Consider the following 23,778-nt stretch of genomic DNA (forward strand, 5'->3'; position numbering starts at 1 on the left):
ATACAGGTAACTATTAGGGCACCTAAGGGCGTCATGGATTAAAATCCTGCAGCGCTCAAATGTCAAACCCAGCATATGTCTAGGCCCATCTAAAGTTTGCCAGAGACCATCTGATCTGGATGATCCAGAGGAGGATTGGGATGAATGACAGATGGGACCAAAACAGAACTTGCCGTGTTTGGAGGGAGAAGAATTGTGAGTTGCACCATACCCACTGTGAAATATGGGGATGGAAACATTATGTTTTTGTGCACCTTTTCCACAAAGGGGACAGGATGATTGATCCGTATTAAGGAAAGGATGAATGGGGTCATGTATCATGAGATTTTGGGCAAAAAACTCCTTCCATCAGAGAAAGCATTGAAGATGATACATGGCCTCCATCCAATAGAGAATCTGTGCCCACCAATTGCCACAAAACATCACAGCTCTTGAGAAGATCTGCATGGAAAAATGGACCAAAATACCAGCGGAAAAAGATGGTGAAGACCTACAGGAAACATTTAACCTCTGTCATTGCCAACCATGGTTACATTACAAAGTTTTGCTATTGACCAAATTCTACCATTACACAAATAAATTAATTATGTCTCTCACAGTAGAAGTGTGATGAAAGTGCAGAAGCCGGACATTTAGGTGCAACAAAGGTACTTATTAAACACAACAGAAACAGGCGTGAAAGACAAAAAAAAGGAACAGAAATAAATGAAAACAAAGCCGAAGGCATGTGGCAGTACGGCCAAGAACTGAAAACACACAGGAACAGCGTCACAGGTGGTTGCAAAAGAATTGTCTTAAGGAAGACTAATCTGCTGAGGAATTGCCCTGAAATAAGAGTGAATCACCACTCGCTCCTCCACCATGTCCAGTCTGCATGATTTATTAGCAAACGTTGGATCCAATAACCATGTGCTTAGCATTCGGCACAAAGGTTGCTTCATAGAGAAAAGGCTAACAGAGTCTCACATGATAGCGTCAGCGGAATTAGCCATTTCTGGGAAGGGTTGATGGGGGGCGAGGTGAAGAGCAGTTTTATAACGCTGCCGTCCGACAATGACAAGGCCTTGAAAGACTCTGGCCTTTACTCACATACGTGTTGAGTCTCATTAACATACCAGATGAGCTTTGTTAATTATCACTCGAGTGGAGTGAGCCACTCACTTTGAAAAGGGCAGTGAGAGAGAGAGAGAGAGAGAGAGCGAGAGAGACAGAGATTAAGAGGCGGTGTAGCAACATTAGCTAAATTAATGGCTAAGCACTCCGCGCTACCTCGAGCACTTTAAAATTTATGTACAGAGCGTCGAGGAGAGAGGAGCACATCAAATTTTGGAATTTTCTGTTTCATTGCATTTTCCATGGGGCGTCCATTCATTGCTCTCTTCTTATTCACACCAAGGATTACTATCTGAGTAAGATTGGCAAACTCCTATCCGGAAAAACAATTAAAATCGCACTGTTACAAAATTCCTACAAATACGAATCGATTTTGAATCGGTAGAGATAAAATTGCGGTTCTTTTGTGAATCGATTTTTTTGCACACCCTTAATTTGCACGTGCTACAAGCGCTAGACCAAGAGGAAAGACAATGTATGTGGAAATGAGTGGGTTTAAACCCTAATTGCCACAGGCTAGCCTCCGTTTCACCCCCTCATCATCCATTTTCGCATCTGTCTCACATTAATAAAAACGCATCACCTGACGACAGTTAATATTAACTGACCGTTAATATTAATATTTAATAAAACTAATTTGCAACATGCAAAACACCTTTAGCAATCAGCAAACCTAATTTAAAAGCAGCAAATCATATGGAAAGGATAAGTGCTAAAGACCGGAAGTTCGTATTTGCTGACCACGCACACTCGATCTGACCAGTACGAACAGGAAAGTGGTGATTCGGAGCCAAAACCTTCTCATCTCATCTCCACAAACAGCTTACAGCCAGACATTGTTACATAGACCAAAACCCATTCCCTTCCCCAAGTGACAATCTGCCCATAGTCATGCACTACCAAGTATCATCTCTTAACCCTAAAGTCTGTTCTGGACACTATTTTCCTAAGTAACTCACAATCATAATTTCTTGCATGCTTTTTGAACACGAACATCTGACAGACCCCCCCGTAATACACAATTTGTGGCTTCAAAACATCTATGTGAAACTGTGCTCTCTCTCAGCCACCAATGTTCTTTATGCAGTCTTCTGATCTGACATGCCTGTGGTGGCTGGACCCAGTCCAACCTGTCCAAAGCGGGGTACGTCCTCGCCCCCTGACAGTTCTCACCTGCCTGGCTGTGCACTTATGCTGCCCTATTGTCCCCTAATCGAAGTGAAAATGTATCTTACCTTACCTTAATGTAAGAAACTACAGTTATAAATGCTTCTAGTAACTTCTGTAGTAATATTTTTCTGAGCCATGTGGCTGTGTGAGTACAGTGTTAGGCTATTCTGCTCATATTTGTGTGGAATACAGCAAAAAAAGATACATACCCAATTTGAATGGTAGACATTGTAGATACTGTATATATATTCAAAGAATACTGGGTTGCCTTTGAACTCCTGATCAGACAAGGCAGCAGACAAGAGAGAGCAGCAAATTTGTTTCAGGTTTGTGGAACGCACAATCAAGATACGTGCACCACTGATATACACCGGCTGACAGGACCACTAACAAGAATTCCACCTTAAATAAAAGTGTCACTTTCTTCCGACCCTACATTTCTGCCTTCTGCATGATCAGACAAACAAACAAACAAACAAATAAATAAATAAATAAACGACAACAATATATAATATAATAAAATACAAAATGAAACAAGTCCAAAAAAAAAAGGTCCCAACTAGAAAGTCCATGTGCCAAAACAGAACAGCAGCATTCAACTGATATCAACATTTTTCCACTTCAAAGCAAAAAACTTTTATTCTATTTCACTTTTAATGCAACTGGGTACTGACTGTGTCTTTCTCTGCATTCTTTATGCATGCAGACAAGAACCGCCAGAATGATGAATTATGGGTCGTTATGCAAAAAATGTACAAAATAATTGTTTTAGTGTTTAAAACATTGCATTGGTTCTCTGAGCAGCAAATTACTTGTTGCTTGATGAAAAATTATTACTTAACAAATACAGTGGCTAATTACTTGAGCAAGAAAAGCAATTTTCAAGCTATTTTCTAAAAAGAAATGGTTGTACAACCTCCTTTGTCTCCCCATCCACCCCCCTCTTAACCCCTTCACTTGCAGTTGGAAAGTTACACCAGTCCATCCCTTCCAAACCTCCAATTCCTGTGACTGATTTGATCTGGCCTACTGTTGAAAAGTTTAGGTTCTTTAAGAAATATCTTCTTATTCAATCTGTCACGTCCATGCGGGCATGACGCGGCGGGTGAACGGAGAGGAGGACGAAGAGTGACGAGGAGACGAGGAATGGAGGACGCTTTCACCTGACATCACGAAACCGGGGTTTAATGGTGAATCACAGGACAGGGGAGACATCCAAGACGTAGACACTGGAGAACACGGAACATAACTTCAAAGACCTGACGGCGAACAGAAACGAACAGGGCAGCTTTATACATTTGACACAGGTGAGAACGATTAGGGAACATTACACAGGACAACAATTAAACTCCGGTCCGGATCCTGGACAGGAGTAACCCCCATTTCGGACCGGATCCTGACAGAATCCCCCCTTTTATGGCACGACACCTGGAGGGCCAGACGAATCAGGCCCTGAAGGAGGGGGGAAAAGTCCATACACAGAGTCTGAAGGGTTTGACTGGACAAGCGAGATCAAGTGGAATCGATTCGAGGAGAGAAAGGATGAGATGAACGGAGAAGAATGATAAATGACTGAATGAATGAATGGTCCGGTATTCCAGATGGACGAGCGGCGGTTCTCCAGCGCAGACGGCTTCGGGCCAGTTTGGTACCGGCACCTCTTCCGCCGTCCGCATGCGTCCGCCGCTCCCTGTCAGTCTCCGGCTCGCCCCGCTGAATGGCCGCTCCTCACCTTCAACGCCGCCAGACACGGGACTGAGAGGCAGGGGTCGGGACCCTGCTGAACATGAACCCATGGAAGGCCAGGGACAAGGAAGCTGGCGGCGTCCTCCCGGTGAGTCGCGGCTCCTCCGATCTCAGCGGGGCTGCGTCAGGTGGCGTCCAAATGTGGGTCAGGTCTTTCTGTCACGTCCATGCGGGCATGATGCGGCGGGTGAACGGAGAGGAGGACGAAGAGTGACGAGGAGTGACGAGGAATGGAGGACGCTTTCACCTGACATCACGGAACAGGGGTTTAATGGTGAATCACAGAGACGTAGACATCCGAGACGTAGACACTGGTGAACACGGAACATAACTTCAAAGACCTGACAGCGGACAGAAACGAACAGGGTAGCTTTATACATTTGACACAGGTGAGAACAATTAGGGAACATTACACAGGACAACAATGAAACTCCGGTCCGGATCCTGGACCGGAGTAACCCCCATTTCGGACCGGATCCTGACACAATCACTCTGGACTCTTTGCACATCTCACTTGCACACCTTTACCCTACCTGTTACACATATTTTATGTTAAAGACGTAAAAGTGTAATATTTGGTTATGTTTGCAACATTTGCAATACTGTGGTCTGCGGTCTGTAGCAGTCGCAAAAAGCATTTCACTGCATATCATACCGTGTATGACTATGTATGTGACAAATAAAATTTGAATTTGAATATTTGACAGAAAACAATAGTTAGGTTGGTGGGCGAATGAGGTGCAGAAGTGAGGCATTAATAAGGTACAAAAACAAAAATGTCACGAGGGCCAAAAGCAAAAAAGAAACAAAAACTCACCCGAAGGACAATTAGTCTTTAGTTCCAAAATTAACTAAAAGTAATTAACTCATAATCATTTCTATAATCTTTGTTGTATTTGAGCTCTACTGACTTTTAGTAAAGAGTTTTCTTTAGCGCAGTGTTATTGTCACTCAACAGATGTTGGACAGGTCTTATCCTCAGACTTTTTCACAAACAGTCTTAAAATGAGCACTACTACTGTACAAACACACATAACATGGGGGACTTATTGGAGTTTATTGGCAGACTAAGGCAAGCTCAGAAAATAAAGATATTTGCACCCTGTGAGGATGGGCAGACCAGTTCATTTAAAGAGGCAAGCGACTAATTGTCGACTCAGCTGTCAGGCTGCATTGTCTGGAGCAAACGCAATCTCCGATTCACCTTTTACCACCTGTCTATCCGTCAAAGAGACGTTCCGAACGCTTGAGTTTCTCAAGCTAAAGGTAATACTGCAAATACACCGTGGTTTTTAGGCTAAGTCTCAACAAAATATGGAAAATGCTCCGAAAATGGCAATGTGAGATATGAAACTATGAACCCTATAGTTTAATACACTGATCTTCTGATTGTTGTGCATCTTGGAAACAATAAAGGAAGCTCCTCGACGGGAGTCTTACATAATGAGCAAAATCCCAAAATTCACAAATTTTCCTTCCACTGTGAAAATGATGAAATACCCACAACACACCCGCTCCTGTGTTGCAATTGGTTAGTGTGTGGTACTTATAAAGCAAAGCCAGATGAGCTATGTTGTTGATGCTGCTGCTTCACAATTCACATAGATGCTAACCTCAAAAAAGTAGCAATGTTCCTGGGATTTGTCTGACATGAACTCATCTTTTTAAATAACGAGAACACCACTGCTGGGGCAATAAAAAAAATGGCAGCCCTAAAAGCTGCTTTACACTCTGCTGTCAATTCCTACCCAATCGACAAGCTCCAAATATTCTCTGCATATCCTTCCCGGTTCAGTCATTATGCATCACGGCTGGGGAATCTGCACTCGGGCAGTGAGAAAGATGTGGAGTGTTTCGCCTCTGTGAGGGTTTCTCATTAGCGGGGAATTTGTGTGTGTGGCCAGAGGTTAATCCCAGATCACGGTGTGCCGCGAGGTAATGAGGGGTGGGATGAAGAAAATATTGAATTCTCAATACTACGGCAGCATATTAAATGTGCCGTCTGCAGAAAAAAGGGGAAAGAGAAGTCACATGAAATGTTTCGTTGCTATGGGCTGCTACAGTCATTCCTAAGTGGTCACCAGTGGCATCAAACATGCTAACAAGCTCCTCCATTTGGCTCACCAATACAATAGTCAACAGGGTTGGGCCTATAGTCACCCGTGAACAAAGTTACACACAAAAACAAATAAGGAACAACCCTTAAACAGTGATGTTCATCGTGTTTAGATCTTTGGCTGCAGAGCTGTGTAGTGGTAGTAGCCGAGTGGGCAACACACTTGCCGATGAACCAGAAGACCCAGGTTCAAATCCCACCTATTACCTTTGTGTGATTGTAAGTCGCTCTGGATATGGGGGTCTGGTAAATGCTGTAAATGTAGTCAGTCACTTTCCAACTACTCTTCCAGATGAAGGTCACGGAAGGCAGCAAGGTTACCAAGGCATTCTCAAGACTACCAGGAGATATAATCTCTCCACAGTTCATATCACTGGTCAGAGCAGGAACAGAGGTTGACTGGTAAACTGAGACAAATTGAGACAGAACTGTAACATTTTGAAGATGATTCTGCTTTACTGTCTGATGTGCTATGTAAGATGGGAAATCCCAGATCCATGGCATTTTGTGCTTTTGTCTTTCGTGAGGGTCCCCCATCTGTGTCTTTGTCAAACTGCGACATCCCCCAAACAAGAGGTGTCAAAAGGTGTCATGATGCAAAAGACAAGGCAGTGACATCAAAGGACAAATCCTGATTGTGGGAACCTTTTTGGTGTCAAATGTATAAAAGACTTTTCTATTGTGGGCTGAGGGTTTTTTTCTCTCTTCCTCTATCCCTTTCTCCTTTCTGTTATTTTGGGGTTTTCTGTAACATTGGTACCATTTTTACATACAATATTTACATGTAAGTACAATAGTAATCTACTGGTGTTAATAAATTAGAAACTGTTCATTCTCGTACCCTCTATTGTGCCACGCCTCTTTCATGCCAGGTAACATCAGATTGAGTTTTTAATACAGTGCGTGTGTCTAACCTTCTTCACAGCTATGCTAAGGCTGTGAGTGGAAACACCACAATTCCATCTGGGGGAAGGAGAAGCCACGGAAGCTCCCTGTCTGGAGCATGTCTTCTTACAAACAATCAATGCAAATTCCATCTGGGGATCAGAGGTAAAAAAAAGTTTTCCTACATGCACATGGATGGAGGAGGGATTGCACGTGGAGCGGAAAACAGGAAATAAAATCAACAAATTCAGATGAGCGCTTATGGGCTTTAGTCAGACTTAAATGGTTTTATTAGTCTTGGTTTAGTAATGAGTGGTCTGTCTAATTTGCACCCTGGTTAAAGTGTTCATCCTCAGATCATTCTTATCTAAATGACTTACTGACCCAAAGCAAATTCATTTTTGACCAGTTCCTAAAGGCATGAAGCAAGCTTTCATGTTTAAAAACCCTATTTTCAAATATGTGCTACGTGGACATTTTTTAAGTAACGTTAGCGGCTGCATGTTGTAGATTAAGGGCACTATTCTCAAACTGAGAATAAGCTTGTGGGTTCACTAATGTATGGTCAAAGACTTCCTCAGGATTTACGTAAACACAGAAAATTGACAAGAAAGGCCTGCTTGGTCCCTTGAAGAAGATAATCGAATTACCCTTTTTGTTAGTGTGTAATTACTTCTGTCACCCAGAACACAATATTTAATAGTGTTTGTATATTTAATAGTGTTTAAAATGGGAGGAGCTTGTTGATCTCACACATACTCACAGGTCTCACACACACTACTTCCTCATTCTGGATTATTTAAATCTGTGCCAATATGCAAAAAAATTGTTTTATCTATTTTTTAAATGTAAATTCTGAGTATGCCTTGACCTACACTAGTGAACAAGCCCCACACTTAGCATCTGTTTGAAAATGGTGCACATAATCTACAACATGCAGCCATTAACGTTACTTAAAAAAAAGAAAACATCAAAATATCAAAGTGACAGGAAGTGACAAGTACTCCCGGTGATTGAATTCTGCCCCGTTCCTACATTTCCAGGCATCTCCTAAACACTGCCATTGATTAGAAAGCAGGCTCCCATGTCTGTGCTGTATCAGAGCTCAGGGACCGGTTATCAATTCTCTAATGTTGTTGAATCCCATTCTGGACAGGGCTTATCCACTCTTTGACAGGCATAAAACACACGCATATAAGTACATATGCTTTCTCAAATACCATGCAGATGCCTCTCACCACAAAAGATCCACTCATCACAAAGGCAATGATAGGAGCCTAATGGAATTACTTAAATGACGTTTATTCTCCTGCTTATGGCTGAATGAGGAGGGGACCAGGGGTCATTTTCCTGATTATCTTCCCATGATGGATATACCCTGGTCACTGTTACAAGAGATGGGCCTAATAAGATTTACACTCATTCAGGAACCCAGTCAGCACTGACTGCTTATCTTGACCAGCACTTGTTGCGTCATCTAAATATAGTATATATTGTAAATCAGAAAATGGGCATACATGGTGAAAATTCAGCATTGCTAGGAATTCTGGGAGCATTGAACGAACATTTTTCTGAGACCCCTTTGTTATCCTGTTTAGTTGTGGATCCCTAGAAAAATTACATCACCCTTTACCATCAGTGTTGCCAGATTGGACAGTTTCCCACCTAATTTGACAGATGGTTTCTGAAGGTGACCAAAAACTGGGCTAATTCAACAAATCCGAAACAAACCCAACAAATGCACACATAAATGTGCCTAATCAAATGCTAGTTTAAACACAGAGCCATCTCTATCAGATGACACTGGTAAATCATTAATTGGGTCACTTTCAATCTATAGTGATCGATAACACAAGTTGTTCTTAACCCAGTTGTACATCTCTGTGACCGTAGGGAGAATATTGGTAAATTATCGTTTGTTTGTTTTTTTATGTTTTTGAATATTTATTGGCCGGGAAGTCATTTGAATCTGGCAACACTTCAATGAACCAAAACATTTTTGAGAATCTTGAACCAAACAATTAACCACATGTGAAATCAGGTGGAAATCGATACATCTATGGACAGGACTTACTTGGGTGTCTGCATGTCATCCACTCGGTTCCCCAGCTGGAACTCGTGGGATTTGCTCCGGTGCAGTGCGGTGAAGCCAGGCAGCAGGTGGATAAGCTTGCGGCTGGAGGGCGGAGGCGTGCCGGGGGCCTTCACCTTGTTCCTCCGGCGCATGGGTGGCGTGCCTGGGGGCGTCATGGTGTTCACCACCAGCGGAGTCCGGGGAGGGGTGTGAGGAAAGTGCCTCTGGCGGGGGGAGGGGGGCAGCGAGCGGTAGCCCGAGTCCAGGGAGGGCAAGAGGCCAGTGTGGCCTTCCACAGTCAGCCGGTCCAAGTGGGAGTGGGAAAGTGGGGCCAGGGCCTGTGGGCTGTGACACAGGTGCTGGTTGTACTTGGACTGGACCTTGGGACTTTGGGAAAGCTGCAGGCGGATCCACTGGCTGGGCTCAGGCTGACATACGGGGTTGTTCTCTTTCCCAGACTCGGAGGTGGGCCACTGGATGGCCCAGTCCTGTTTGGGCTGACTGCCACCTGTGATCAGGAAGGAAAAGAGGAGAAGAGTATGAAGTAAAAATGAGGACGCAATGAAAACTTTCTAATAACTGGTCCCATCAAACACCTGGATATTGGTTCTTTATATTCTTTATATTATTATGCTTAATAAAAATAAAAAATGCATTTGTATTTAAGCCTATTAACTATACCATAGCCATAACACCTTATTTTTATTATTATTATTAGTGTTGTTGTTGCTGCTGTTATTATTGTTATTATACTTACTAATGTACGTAGCACTGCAATTCACACTGTATTCAATAATACTTCAATTAACACTTTATTCCAAGTATATGCTATGTATATTCATAATAATACAATTCTATACATAATAATAGTGTATATTTTACAATAATTATAAAAAATGTAAGTGATACAAATAACTGGCACAAAAACATTGATATGAATGAAAGCTATTAAGCACAAATCATTATGATGATACATAAAACAAATAGATGTGACATTTAAGATTCTTTGACCACTCATTGGTCCATGTTACTAATGTTACTACAGATGTTACTATGTTATTAAACCCATTGTGAAAGCGTAGTGGGAAGAAAAAAAAGCGTGAGAATGAAATTATGAGGGAACAACCAATCGGCTTGTGTTTTTCACAGGAGAACATGATCGAAGCACACACCAAAGCTTTCATGATAATTCCATGATGTTATTAAAGGGACGTTCCTACCGAATTCTAAATGAATATTGATCCAATATTGTTGTGTGGGGATTTGCAGTGAGAATTGCCATCAAACTGAAGTGTAATTCTGCGAAACGCCCCTTTAATCAAACTTAAAAAATGTGAAAACTGTGAGTAGAAGACATGGGCGCAGCTGAGACACACCACACAAGCGCTGCTCTGTAGAGCGGTGTTAGAAATTACAGTGGTACTTCACCTCCGTTACTGTGCATTTTTTCCTCCTCAAGTTCCTCTTGAAAAGGAAAGCGAAGCAAAAACAACATATTTGTCAAAAGCAAAATCAGCAGAAGAAAGGATGCATCCGTACATCCTGCTTACAGTAAGTGGTGACAGTGAACCCATGTTGCATGACAGGCTTGCGCAGATTCTGTTTACTCTGATGGGTGTTACTTCAACCCTTTTTACATTTTACCCTTAAAACGCTTCACACAAGCACCCCTTCCACACTAATGCACATCATATCTACAGCGGTGTTATTTTCTTCCTCAAGTAACACGCCGGCACGCTCCCCGTGAACCCGCTCTCAATTAGTACGCCACCCTTTGTTCCCTCCATCAGACTGTGCTTCGGCTGCTTTTAGCACTGACATTAAATCCATATAAAGGCACAAAAAAAAAAGCCATTCATCAGAACTCCAGCAGCTCGAGATTTGAAGGGACACATCGGCACCGATATCATTTTTTTTTTTGGGGGGGGGGGGGGGGGGGGGGGTCCGTAAGCAAAATAGCTTTTGATAGGGCATCTGAAGCTGTCTCTGCAGTGAACTTGTCACAGGGAAGACACTGAATTTGACTTGATTCAGCCGCTTGCATAATATGTCACCCCGGCACAACTTATCAGAATTCGCAGGGCTGAGACGGCCGAAAAAGGCCAGAACTGAGGTGAAGACGGCTTCTTCTTTTTTTTTTTTCTGAGTCTCTTCTATGTCCCTTTTGTGCCACCGAGACAGAGACTGGGGCAATGCGAGACCTTGCTGTGACTCTGTACTCTGTACTGACATAAAAACTGCAAGGCTGTTTTATGTCTGAATGGGATTTCACCAGAATGTCACAAAAGCATACATGGCAAATACATGTAATAAACTCTTGCATCAGTCCTGAGTCCGTGTGTGTTTCAGCCACATGTGAACCAAAGGTCCAACAAGTAATTCATTGCGTTAATTGCTGCTATTCATTTATGAAAAAGTAACTTGTTAAAAAAAGAAGTATTATTAATGCAGCTGTCTTTTGTTTAGTCCCTGTGTGGGTCTGACCTACGACATGGACATGAAATTAATGTTAGTGAGAAACAGGTCTGTGACTGAAACCTTTTTTTTTCCTGTTTCCAGGCAAGTAGAGAGATAAAATAAAATGTGACCAGAAGAAAATATTTAAAACACATCACAGACCCATTATTGGATCTTAAGCTATTTGTCGCGATTAACCTATTCCAAAATGTGTGACTAATTAATGAATTTATTTGATTGACGGCCCTATAAGCATTTCAGATGACAAGATGCTGATTGGCTTACTTTAATGTAGTACATCTTTTGCAAATTCTGCTATCATTTCTTATTTTTGCGTCTTAAAAAATCACTTAAAGTCCTCTTGTAGACTCCCCTCCCCTAATAAGTTGAGCTGGGGGCTTTTCCTGGACATAATTTGAAACAGATTTATTTGCTAATGGTAAATGCAGTAAGGTCACATTTGTGTCTTCCTTTTCGGTAGCCAGTGGCGTTTTGTGTGGAGCACAGCGGCGGTGGTCCAGCTGAGATAAATGGGGTAGTGCTCCGTTCTGAGAGCTACTGAGAGGGATTTAATGGTTGGTTTTGTTCCATAAAACTAAACCAACCACGGGTCATAGTACACTTAATACAGATTTTTACTTTAGTTTTAGTTTGCTTGCTCAGCTAGAAATTTGAGATTCAAGAATACTATATATATATATATATATATATACATTGTATAAAAACAAAATTTATAAATGAAAATTGAGATAACATTGCATGCACTATAATTGTATATGTTTACATATATTACTTTTTATTATTATTGAAGGAATCAATCTCTCTGTCTTGGCTCATAGGTGGTAGAATGAACTTCCATTAGATGTTACAACAGCAGAATAACTAAAGATCTCGAGACAAAAGCCATGAAATACTTTAGGAAATACTGAACAAAGTGAAATGATTCACTAGTTTCAGTTTCAGTTTCAATGGTCTAGTTTTGCAGAGATTATTGGACTATTTATACAACTTGCACAAAATATTCATGAAACATAAAAAATAGAAATGTGGCTGTAATATGAAGCCGTATTCAAATTGATAAGGTTCTTACAAGATTATTAATCTTATATCGCCTATTGCAACAGATTATGCATTGATCTTTTATGACTTAATTTTTCAGATATTTTTTCTGGATAGATAGAGGACATGCTTTAGTACAGAGTTAAGGAGGACCAGAATTAAGTGGCTGCCACCTCAACCCTCAACCCACAGCCTCAGATGAGCATTATTAATTAGTAGAGCCGGTGACAAACAAGACACTCAAAATCTGTCTTGATCTACAGGCAAAAAAGTCTTTAGATGACTTGTGACTTGTAATAATGAACTAGTTAACTACATATGACATGTATGTAATAAATTATATCAGTCATTTAATTATTTTTAAACAAAGTAACCACGTGTGAACATGTACAACCAGTAAACCAGCCCAATCTGCACCACTGATCGGTTCTACATTGGGAAAGTGGTATGGATTGTGTACTGACTCTATGATCATGATTCATCATGTGATAAAGGTAAAAATCAAGTTTATAAGGCCTATAGATTTTATGTTGCCTCCTTGTAGTCTCCAAAAGCCATAATTCCAGACAGCATTTAACAAGCTGACTGAGTAAATGGGAAACTGTGTTTTATGGGTCTAATTTTAACCTTATTGCTCATTGAATGCCTCAAAAGTATAACAAAAATTATACGGAACAATTTAGCGATATCGCTATTAGTGCTGTAATGGAGGATACATCTATCAGAACAAGTATTAATGGTGATAAAGTTGGTGTGGATGAGGCTGTCCAGTCCCTTCATAACCTTTAAAGGGCAATTTGTTTCTTATGTTGCGATTTTCAGCCGCTACCATTGTTCTCAGTCACGCCGGCAACAGGCCGTGTCAGAACGGCCGCATTCCATGCCACCATTCAGCAGTCAGACCTTCATTTTTATTTATAGAAAGGTATACGCACCAGGACTGTTAACTGCTGAGCCACACATTCTGGGAGGTGTCAACCAGGAAATTATTAATAAATACAAAATTAATCAACTCATTTGGCACCAGAAGAGGCCTTTGTTTACAGCGTGCCTTAAAAAACGACTTTGGGAACGTATCCCGCTGTTTGGCTTGTTAAATTGGATCTGAAGGGATGCCACATTCCTTTCTAGGTACCGCAGGGTGCAGCAGTCATGGGGTTAGTTAATGATCCTGATAAACAGTTCTCACTTGAAAAAAATGGTTCCAGCTGAGAGCAGGACTATTTTTTGTCTGAAACCAAATTGAAACCAATAATACAGAAAACATTTTTTTATTCAAGGGAACAAACTACATGGCAAGATTTTGATCTGGGATCTGGGAAGTCAGAATAGCCCCAGAATTTTAACTGCAGTGCCCCAGTGGGTGAAGTCTTTTGACTTCAACCGCAGCATCCAAACCAGCTACTTATTACTATTACTTATTACTACTATTTATTTATTTGTTACATTCATTGGTCATACACACAGTACTGTTAAACTTTGAACTGTGTGCAAGATGATGTGGTGCTTTGTGCATGAAAGAAGTTGCATAATAAGATGTTATCACATGCCATTTCCATGCAAATTAATGTAATTACAGCAGTGATCACTGGTAATTATGCTATAGGCAACCAAAGCACGCCTGAAAAAGCACTTAATATGTATAAATTTATCTAAAAATAGTATCATGCATTCAGATTTTTTGTACTGGAATTCTGTCACCTGACGTTTCCAGGTCTGACAACAGTAGTACGTACCTGCATTGGCCACCTCTCCTAATTCACAAGTAACATTTAAATCCAATTACAGACCAGACTAAATGAGTGTGATTCAGATCAGGCCTTGTGATTTTAATGACTTTGGGTGAACGCACATACAACAGCCTATTAGCAGAATAAATAGCGTAACTGGCAGGGTGACAGCCAGACAGTTGGACTGTGATGTGTTTGGTGAGCATCCACAGAAAGGACTTGTGGGTGGTCAGAGGCTCTGCTCTCAGATGGACCCACTATGGAGAACAGTCCACGTTCTACAAATCAGTAAATTACAATTACATTACACTAGTTCCTCCATTCACTTTTTCTGAAGAGAGTAGCCACTAGGATTCGCTTAATAACATATACTGCATAAAGGCACAGAAAACATTAATTGTGACAAAATCAATGAACCTGAATAAAATTAATATGCATCTGTTACATATGAAATATTAGTACACAGGTTACATTAGGATGCATTGTATTAAAACTGGTAGTTATAATAATGACTGTTTTTATCTGTCTTCCTGAGTGCAGAAACGTAACCTTTCCTCTTTCCAGAGATTTTGTTTTGAGATTCTGTTCCTCTAACCATCCGGTCATTAAGTCTGAATTCTCAGATACTGCGGTTCTGGGAGCGCATCAGCAGCAGCCAGATTGGTACAATGCTGAATGTCCGATGAAGCATCCTTAATTTTTTAAGACTAATACCAGGGGCACTTTGCTCTTCAAATCTTGCAGCAGGTTTTACAGGGTTCACTGATTAATAACCACTTTTTCCAGAAAGCCCACGCAGAACAAGCACAAAACTTTTTTTTAGATTTATCATAGAAATAGAATAGAAAATGTAGAGATGTTTCTTGGGCCCAATGGTTTTATTATTATTATTCTTATTGTTCCACCAAAGAAGAGTGTTATGCCCCTGCCCTTATGTAAGAAACCCATTTGTAGGCCCTCGTGCATAGAAAGCTATCCTCGAGATAAATTGTGAGCCGCCGGACTCTGTCTGAATTGCTGGCTCCCTCCCAGCCACACAAGGAGCTCCCACAATCCCTCTGGCGCACCCACACTGAGCACAACAATACATCCCACATGCACTCCACGGAGGGGTCTCAACCAGGAGACAAACCTTCAGATAAAATCACCCGCAGCAGTGAGTGGAAGGCAAGCGCCGAAGCCTTGAGAGGAAAATTACGGACTGCAAAAATAAACCTGTGAAATCATACCCACATCACATACATTAATAATGAACTAGCCTTCCAAATTAGCATTCATGAAAAGTAAACAAAAACATTTTCTTTTTACTGCCACATTCTTTATTACTATGACAAAAAAAGATACCAGACATGTTATTAAGAGAGAATTACATTATAATTCTGTTTTCATGAATTAATATTGGGGTCACATTCGTGGAGCTTTGCTGCCCTCTAGTGGTCACATTTGGTGCTTGCTTTATAGCTTTTCTTTCATTATTCTGAAGTCACAAAAAGGTAAAGGGAACGATAAAACAAAATTAGACCCACACTCTTACATTTACACAGCATATTGTTGTTACAAACTTGTTTTAAATTTCAACTGTATGAATAATTAAGAATGCTAAAATAATATTGCTTGTGTGTTATGGTACCACTGCCCAAAGATAAGATCAGAAATAGAATGAAAATATAGACCATCAACCCGCACGTGGTGTTATGCTGCCACCTACTGGTTAAACATAGCAACTCTAAACATAAAAGGCCATGAACCGCTGTTTTGCAGTTTATTGTTTAATGACATTTTGTGACACTCTGGAAAATCCAAGACACTTATTGGGGGATTAGGAAAGTGCAGCACTGCACACCAGATTTTATGTAAATTTGAACCGACCACAAGACAGTTAATTCTGGGGAGTCGAGAATTCCGTGAACATTTCTAATGCATACAAAGTTGACAACGAAATAAAATGACGTAGTATTTTACTAGTAACACTTGATGTAGGTGTCATAAATGTAATCGTATAACATATATAGTATAGTATATAATGTTATATCGCATAACATTATATACTATACTGTACATTTATTTCAGTATGACATTAATGAAACTACACATTAACATTCATTAGAAGTCTGTCCCCCGTAGGGGGCAGTGTGTTTCTTTTTGCATTTACAGTGAAAGTGAAGTGATTCTTATTGTGAAGCACACACAGCACACGGTGACACCACGAAATGTGTCCTCTGCTTTTAACCATCACCCTTGGTGAGCAGTGGGCAGCCATGACAGGCGCCCAGGGAGCAGTGTGTGGGGACGGTGCTTTGCTCAGTGGCACCTCAGTGGCACCTTGGTGTATCGGGCAACGCTTCCTTAACCGCAAGGCCACCACTGAAGAGGAAACGATGAAAGAGAGGTTTGGACACATAGATCTGTCCCTCTTCCATCTTCCCTGTTCCCTTTTCCCTCTTGGGGCAGTGGTGGCCGAGTGGGTAAGGAAACGGACCTGTAATCTGAAGGTTTCCAGTTCAAATAAAAGAAGAGGACACATTTCACTGTGTCACCGTGGGCTGTGCTGCAGTGTATCACAATGACAATCACTTTCACTTTTCTTCCCAGTTCCCAGCTCCGTTTTCCCTGTTCCTTGCTCCCTGCTGATGGAATGTTACATTAGGGAACACCCTTTAATGCCACCTGTCATTTAATGCAAAAAACCCATTTACAATTTCTTTTATCAGGAGAAAGTGAAGTATGTTTAATGAATATGCTTTGTCATTCACTTTGTCAGTGAATGATAAGAAAGTGTTCAGTAGAAACCTTCACGGCTGTTGGAAACCATCTCCATTGTCTAACTGGTGGAGAGAAACCAAGAGTGTGAAATTCTGCTATCACAGCAAATGCTCCCTTCATTGGAGAGATTCAAATGGTCAATTTTTTGCCTTTTTTGCTATTTTTTTTATTTATTACATGACATTCATTAATTTTTTTAGGTTTAGCCAGTGTTCACTTTTTTTTCAGTGTAGGTTCATTCAGACATTTGACTGGAAGTGTTTGTAAAGTCCAGCAAGGACATTTCCTGCAAAGTGATGACACTTCTTTTTAAGCTGAGCACCTTTACTCCCTACGCTTTGTAATCTTGTCTAAAGTGGCTGAGTGCCCAGTGCAGTCCACTATGTCCAGAATTACAGGACGACAAGAACACCCGCATTATCTTTAAAAAGCGGGTAACAATCTCTGGTGTAAGAGTGGACGATTGCTCATTAGTAGTGAGTGTTTTGTAATCATTTCCCAGGATTCTCAGCGTGCTACTAGCCATTCGTTCCAGACTACGTGCTCACCAGCTTTGTGCCATGCTCATGTGATGGCTGACTGTGGTTTAAATGTAAATGGACACACATCCTAAATTTTTACTTGTGTTTTGGACGTCTTAAGTGCCTAAAGAATAAAATACTGATTAATTTGTGTCCTTACAGCACCTAAAATCTAGTTTCTTACATAAATACATGTAAAAGGGGGACAAAAATGACAACATTTTTCTCACTGTTATTGTTCCCAATATACTGGCCAGTGGTTGCAGGCCTCACCTGACTTGTGGGCATTGCGAAGGCAGGACAGAGAGGCGTTTAGTCGGGCACACTCCTCCACAGTGGCGCCAAACTTCTGCACCGTCTCACACACGTCTTCATCACTCATGTCCAGCAGGGTCTCCAGGGTTAACTGGTCCGGGCTGATCTCCTGCAGGGACGCGAGCACAAATCTTTCAACGCTTCCTCTTCCAGAATTGTATTAAAATTGCTCGTTCTAAGTAATTAAGTACACACAACCAGAGTGCCACATTTACATTCTTTCCACACAAAGAGGCCAACAAGCTTTTACTATGGTTTTTGTTTTAGGGTCATTATGAAATTGCCTTGTTTTTCCATGAAAAATAAATATCAAATGGGTTTGCATACAAAAAAAAAATAATTTCAAAGAAAAATAAACAATGGAGCCCTAAATCAGATTAAAATCTGCTCATACACCAGATACTGTACTAGCGTGAATCTGGCCAGTCTTGTTGCTTCTTAAATCCGTGCAACTGTTTCCCGCTTTACCAAAACAATTGAAAGGGTTTTTCTAATAATAAACTAAGCTTTTAAAGAGACAGACTTTTGTCTCAACAAACACAGCATTGTTGCTGATAAAGTTCCTCTCTACATGTATACCGATACTCCTCCACAGATATTTCCAACATACACAGCATCTGAACTGGAAGGACCCCAAATGTTTTGAATGATAGTGTATATAGATTATCTGCAGTTGTCTATATGTTGCTGGGTTTTGTCTATAAGACCTTCACTGTTTTGTCTATTGTATTGCAGCGTATGCATTGCTTGAATACGACCAACAGGCAAAACCAAAACGAAACATGAATAAATCCTGATTGAAATGTTCCAGAATATTCAGAATTAAGATCCATGTACTAGTAAAAATCTATTTGTGTTCATTCCTGTTTAGCATTTGTTTATTCCAAATTAAACTGTACTTACAGTCAGAAACCTACTTAATCTACTGAATAATGTGGGGTTGAGGAGTTGAGAGCCAGACTAACCCCCCAGATCACCTGAACAGTCAGAGCAGACAGAATCCTGACAAATTTGTTCATTAGAAAGAGTTTGATTCAAGGCATTTTTACAGCTCGCTTTACGCGACCCGCTGACAACTTTAACCCAGATTCTTCTCAGTACTGGAGAAACTCATCCAATCTAGCCATTAATAACTCTCCTTTCCCAGGGGCTTTACGGAGAAACGGCGCATACCTCGGTGACCTCCTTCCTCATGTTGACGATGCGGAACCAGTGGCCCAGCTGAGGGAAGCCGTCCAGCTCCATGTTGCGCTCCTGTAAGGGCACTTTGCGCTTGCAGGACAGTTGGCGACTGAAATACTTCACCAGCTTGCCCTGGGGAAAGAGGGAAGTGTGCCGGGTCAGAAAACAGTCACGTCCTGAAGCAATACGACTTCCTGCATGGTATATTTCACTAAATTAAAACTGACACAGAAAAACACTAATGAAAAAAAAAAACTTTTTTGGTGAATTTGGGGTAAAGTATGTCTTGCTTGAACTCGACAAGAAATGAATCACTGCTGCTGAGCTTTAACAACCTGTTATATATATATATATAGACAGAAAAACATATGGATTTTAAATGTACTACTACTTTATAATGGTGTATATAAACACTATCATATTTTTTAATGATTTACTTAATTAAGTATATAAAATACACTATTATTTAAATTTAAAATTCAATAAGTGTAAAAGATTTATATTGATGATCATGGCACACAGCATATGAAAACTAGACATTGAGTCAATACATGTTTTGGGTTGAAGGTTTATATGATGTAAAATTATGAATTAAATTATGAAAAAAACAACATTCTTCATATTCTAGCTGTTTTTAGATGCACTAGTGTATCACAATCAGTCGATGCTGAAATTTGTCAACGTACAAAAGGGAGAGGAGCTGTCTGTGGTCCTGATCCCATCAGGTACTTTTTTAAATGTCCATGTCTAAATTTGTGTTACATGAGATAACAATTAATTTTGGTCCATTCATTCTTAAGTGGATTTCTCTTAATACACAACAAATAGAATAGATGAAAATGTACTTTAATAACTATTATTGTACAGATTTTAATTGCTTGCTGTGACAAATTGCCCTAAATGACCTTCATCTAAATGTAAACTAGGAGCAAAAGTGTGTGTTTACTTTTCGAAAGTGAACAAAGAGCATCATGGGGAGCAGCTACCATCATTCCTAATTCTGCATGATTTTTCACAAATCAGACTAATGTCCCTAGTGCATGTGATGACTTGATGTTTTGTCGAATTAAAACATGCCGCCCCATGCCGCAGTTAATCAATTGTTCACGGAATTGGCAACAGTCTGCCCACCCTTCCCAAGAACCCACTGGCTGTTCCTGCCTCGAGGATACCCAGAAAGAGTGGAATAAACAGATCATCCAGGCTTCACCTCTACACACCCCATCCAGGGAACATTAACCCTTGGCGGGAACAGTGACTCTGGCGATGCACTGTTCTCGTTATTTAGCTTTACGAGATGAGAGATGCAGTTCCGTGGGAATACACATTTTGTCCTCACATCTTCATGTTGCAAAATTACAATGAGTGAATAGATTTTATTAGGGATTAGGGATCTTGTGGAAAATGAGGGATTTTGTGATTGTGAGCTAATTTCTGTGTCATCCACTGGTTTCATCATTTTGTTTATTCTAGAGGTGACATGGCAATCTCATCAAGATATACTTTCCCAAATTGAATATTTTTTTAATCAATTTTTAATCAGTATTTTTTTCTGAAATTGCCAGACTGAAACTGAAGACACCAGAGTGGTTAGAACAGAGTGGGGGCAGCGGTGGCCTAGCGGTTAAGGAAGCGGCCCCGTAATCAGAAGGTTGTGGGTTCGAATCCTGATCCGCTGAGGTGCCACATAGCAGAGAACTGTTAAAAGCAGAGGACACATTTTGTTGTGTCACCATGTGCACAAAGGCCAAAAAGACAGGCAAATCACTTACTTGGTTGGTATTTTTTAAAGTAATCAAATAAAGGGACAGGACGTCCTCCTGTCCACTGACATGTCCTCTTTTTGAAAATTGATTTTCTTTTTTTGAAAATTGTGACTGAATTTAAAAAAAAATTGGGCAGATTATTGAGCTGCTTATCATGGGCCACAAGATGCAAATTTTGGTTAACAGAATCGTCAATAAAATGATATTGTCAAACTGGCTGGAATAAAAGACTGAAACATCTTTTTATCAAGATTAAGTACAACATAGGTTACAAAATAGTGGCATTTTGGCTAGACCCCAAATGTAAGACAGCGCCACATTTACAGGTAATTTGCGGGGTTTTAAATGAATAACTACATAAACATATACTTTGTCAGAGCCGCCTGGTTGTGATTTCAACCTTGTGCACTTTACGCGTCACCCCCTGCCATTTCTCCCGGTGGTGATATACGGGAGAATCCCGAAATCAACTATCGAATATTTTAGTATTTGAGCTGGGTCTATACTACGCAAGCTATTGTGCCGGAGTTAAATGGTTACACTAGATTTATAAGTATATTTCTTCTTTCTTGTGTCTTTTAGTTTCTTATTTCCTAAAGACTTTTATTTTGTTTTTGAGACCCGGTTCAGGTCTCTTGGACACATGGCGTGAGTTGTGAGGTGCGTGGGGTTTGTGTGCAAAAAGTTATTTCTTTCATTTTAATGTATGTACATATTAGGAATATTTTGCATGTGTGTTATTTTGTGAATATTTTATGTTCTTTTAATACTGTATATTGTAGAGAGAGGTGCAGAAAGACGCGATGTTCTGACGCGACCTTGCTTTTTGTACAGAATACACTTTGCACAGAAAATCTCTTGGGTGTCAGCTCATCATTTGCATTCAAGAAACAAAATCAAAAAGTTACACAACACAGAAGAAGAACCGCTACACTATGATGACTTTCTCCTTGATATTTTAGCGCGGATGTATACCTAGCCGAATTGCACTGTAGGGGGCGAGAACGAGTCTTCGAACTGTGAAATTACCACATCAAATGTGACGTGGTAACATGGATGCAGCTATTTAACAGAATAAACAGTTGGTAAACACAAGTACATCTTATTGAACATAATTTATTTTCATCACCAATTATCACAGTAGAACAGCTTTCTCAAGCAGTTTCTGATGCATTTTGGAAACAGGAGATGAGCCCCTGGTCTAATGCGCCCCCTGTCTTGAGAAGCCCGTTCTCAAAGACTTACTTTTAGTCATTATTTGGGTAGCACACATATTCTGAATGCCTTCGGCAGAATACAAATGAGCCATTTTAATCTAGATTAATGTAGATTAATATAGATTAATCTTGAATCTAAATTAATCTAGATTAATTTCGCTTACTCTAGATTATTATTATTATTATTAAAATTACAGTGAGATTAATCTCGATTAAGAAAATTAATCTATGCCCACCTCTAGTTTTTAAACAACTATATCAATAGTGTGTTAGTGATTCAGTCTATTGTGTGTTATGTATGTTGCATAACATGTCACAAAAAAAGTGTCAAACTCAACTTTCATTAGATCAAAGCTAAAAACCTGTGGTTTACTGGCTCCAGAGCTAAAATTTTAGAAACATAGGTTAACCTATTTGTCCTTAGTGGTGTACCCTCTGCCATAGCCCATATGAGTACAATGGTACAAAATAGTAAAAAGAAAATATAAATAAACAATTCCAGTATTACTAATAATCCAACTTAAACAGAAAAATAAGCAAATCACTATGCCGATTGTCTGTGGATTTGGAAAGACATGGAGTGGATACTCTTTTCAGCCCTAAAATAAATTCTACTTATAAACACAATATCATCCCTGCAGGCATTTCATTGGTATTATAATACGTAGTAGTGTCGATGAAAATGTTAAAATATCTTCGTCAACTAACCTTTTTGACGACCGGGTCGAGACACAGCATAAATGCTGGTCATGTGACGATAACGATAACAAAATATATCATGACAAATAAGAAGAAGACTAAATATGTTTTACTATGGTTTACACTAAAATGTCTCTTCATTTTAATTGACGAAAACGAGACAAGACGTTTTTTTTTAAGCAGTGTTTCTGTTTCATGTATCTGTTCACATGGATGATGTCACTTCCGCAATATGCATTAATTTGATTTCCATTTACTTTCTTTACAATGAAGTGGAAAAGAAAACAGAATGTGTGCTCAAAAAACATGGAACAAATCAGAGTGTCTTCTGTGTCTGAAATAGACGTAGTTATTGAGTCTATAAGGTAACAATAATATAGTAATAAAATAACTTTGTATAAATTATGGAATTGGCTAAAAGAAAAGTTTTTTTGTCTGTTCTGCTATATACTATACTGAATTGGTTAAACAGTGCATTACTAAAGAGACTAAAATAAAATTTTCATTTACTAAAACTGAAACATTGACTTAGACTAAAATGTCATCAGTTTATGTTGACTAAAACACTCATTTTAGTCATGAAATACTAATTTTAGACATGAATAATTCTAACTAAAATGAGTATGGATGTGACTAAAACTAATGACTAGCAAAGACTAGACTAAAATTAAAAATGAAGACATGCCACCAAAAATATTTATAGTAGAAGTGAATATTTCTCTCCATGTGGTAAGAAAAATACCTCAGCATAGCATAAAAACAAATATATAACTGTAAATAGATCTTTACACAATATGCCCAACGCTGTTCACTGTCTCACCACTGGTCTGTTGTCCAAATGTGAAACTTAAACCAACACAAGTTCATTATCTAGGAAATTACTGACCCATAACTAGACAAATGAAATACATAATTAATTAATTAATGTGTCTCACACACTTAATGAATGAAATGTGTTGTGCATT

At 39.8% G+C, this 23,778-nt stretch overlaps 1 protein-coding gene across 3 annotated transcripts in view; it reads right to left on the reverse strand.

Annotated features, from left to right (window-relative positions):
- ksr2 (kinase suppressor of ras 2) overlaps window positions 1–23,778 on the reverse strand; it is a 73,840-nt gene that overhangs the window by 43,383 nt on the left and 6,679 nt on the right. For 2 of the 3 annotated variants that reach the window (XM_028995984.1, XM_028995982.1), the window contains exons 2-5: window positions 19,123–19,263; window positions 17,908–18,058; window positions 10,533–10,568; window positions 9,105–9,612 (exon numbers count right to left, since the gene is read on the reverse strand). In XM_028995984.1, coding sequence (XP_028851817.1) covers window positions 9,105–9,612; window positions 10,533–10,568; window positions 17,908–18,058; window positions 19,123–19,263 — 836 coding nt within the window. The remainder of the gene's footprint in view (window positions 1–9,104; window positions 9,613–10,532; window positions 10,569–17,907; window positions 18,059–19,122; window positions 19,264–23,778) is intronic. The other variant, XM_028995985.1, reaches the window with a different exon arrangement.

Source organism: Denticeps clupeoides, chromosome 11 (assembly GCF_900700375.1).
Source record: "Denticeps clupeoides chromosome 11, fDenClu1.1, whole genome shotgun sequence".
NCBI lineage: Eukaryota > Metazoa > Chordata > Actinopteri > Clupeiformes > Denticipitidae > Denticeps > Denticeps clupeoides.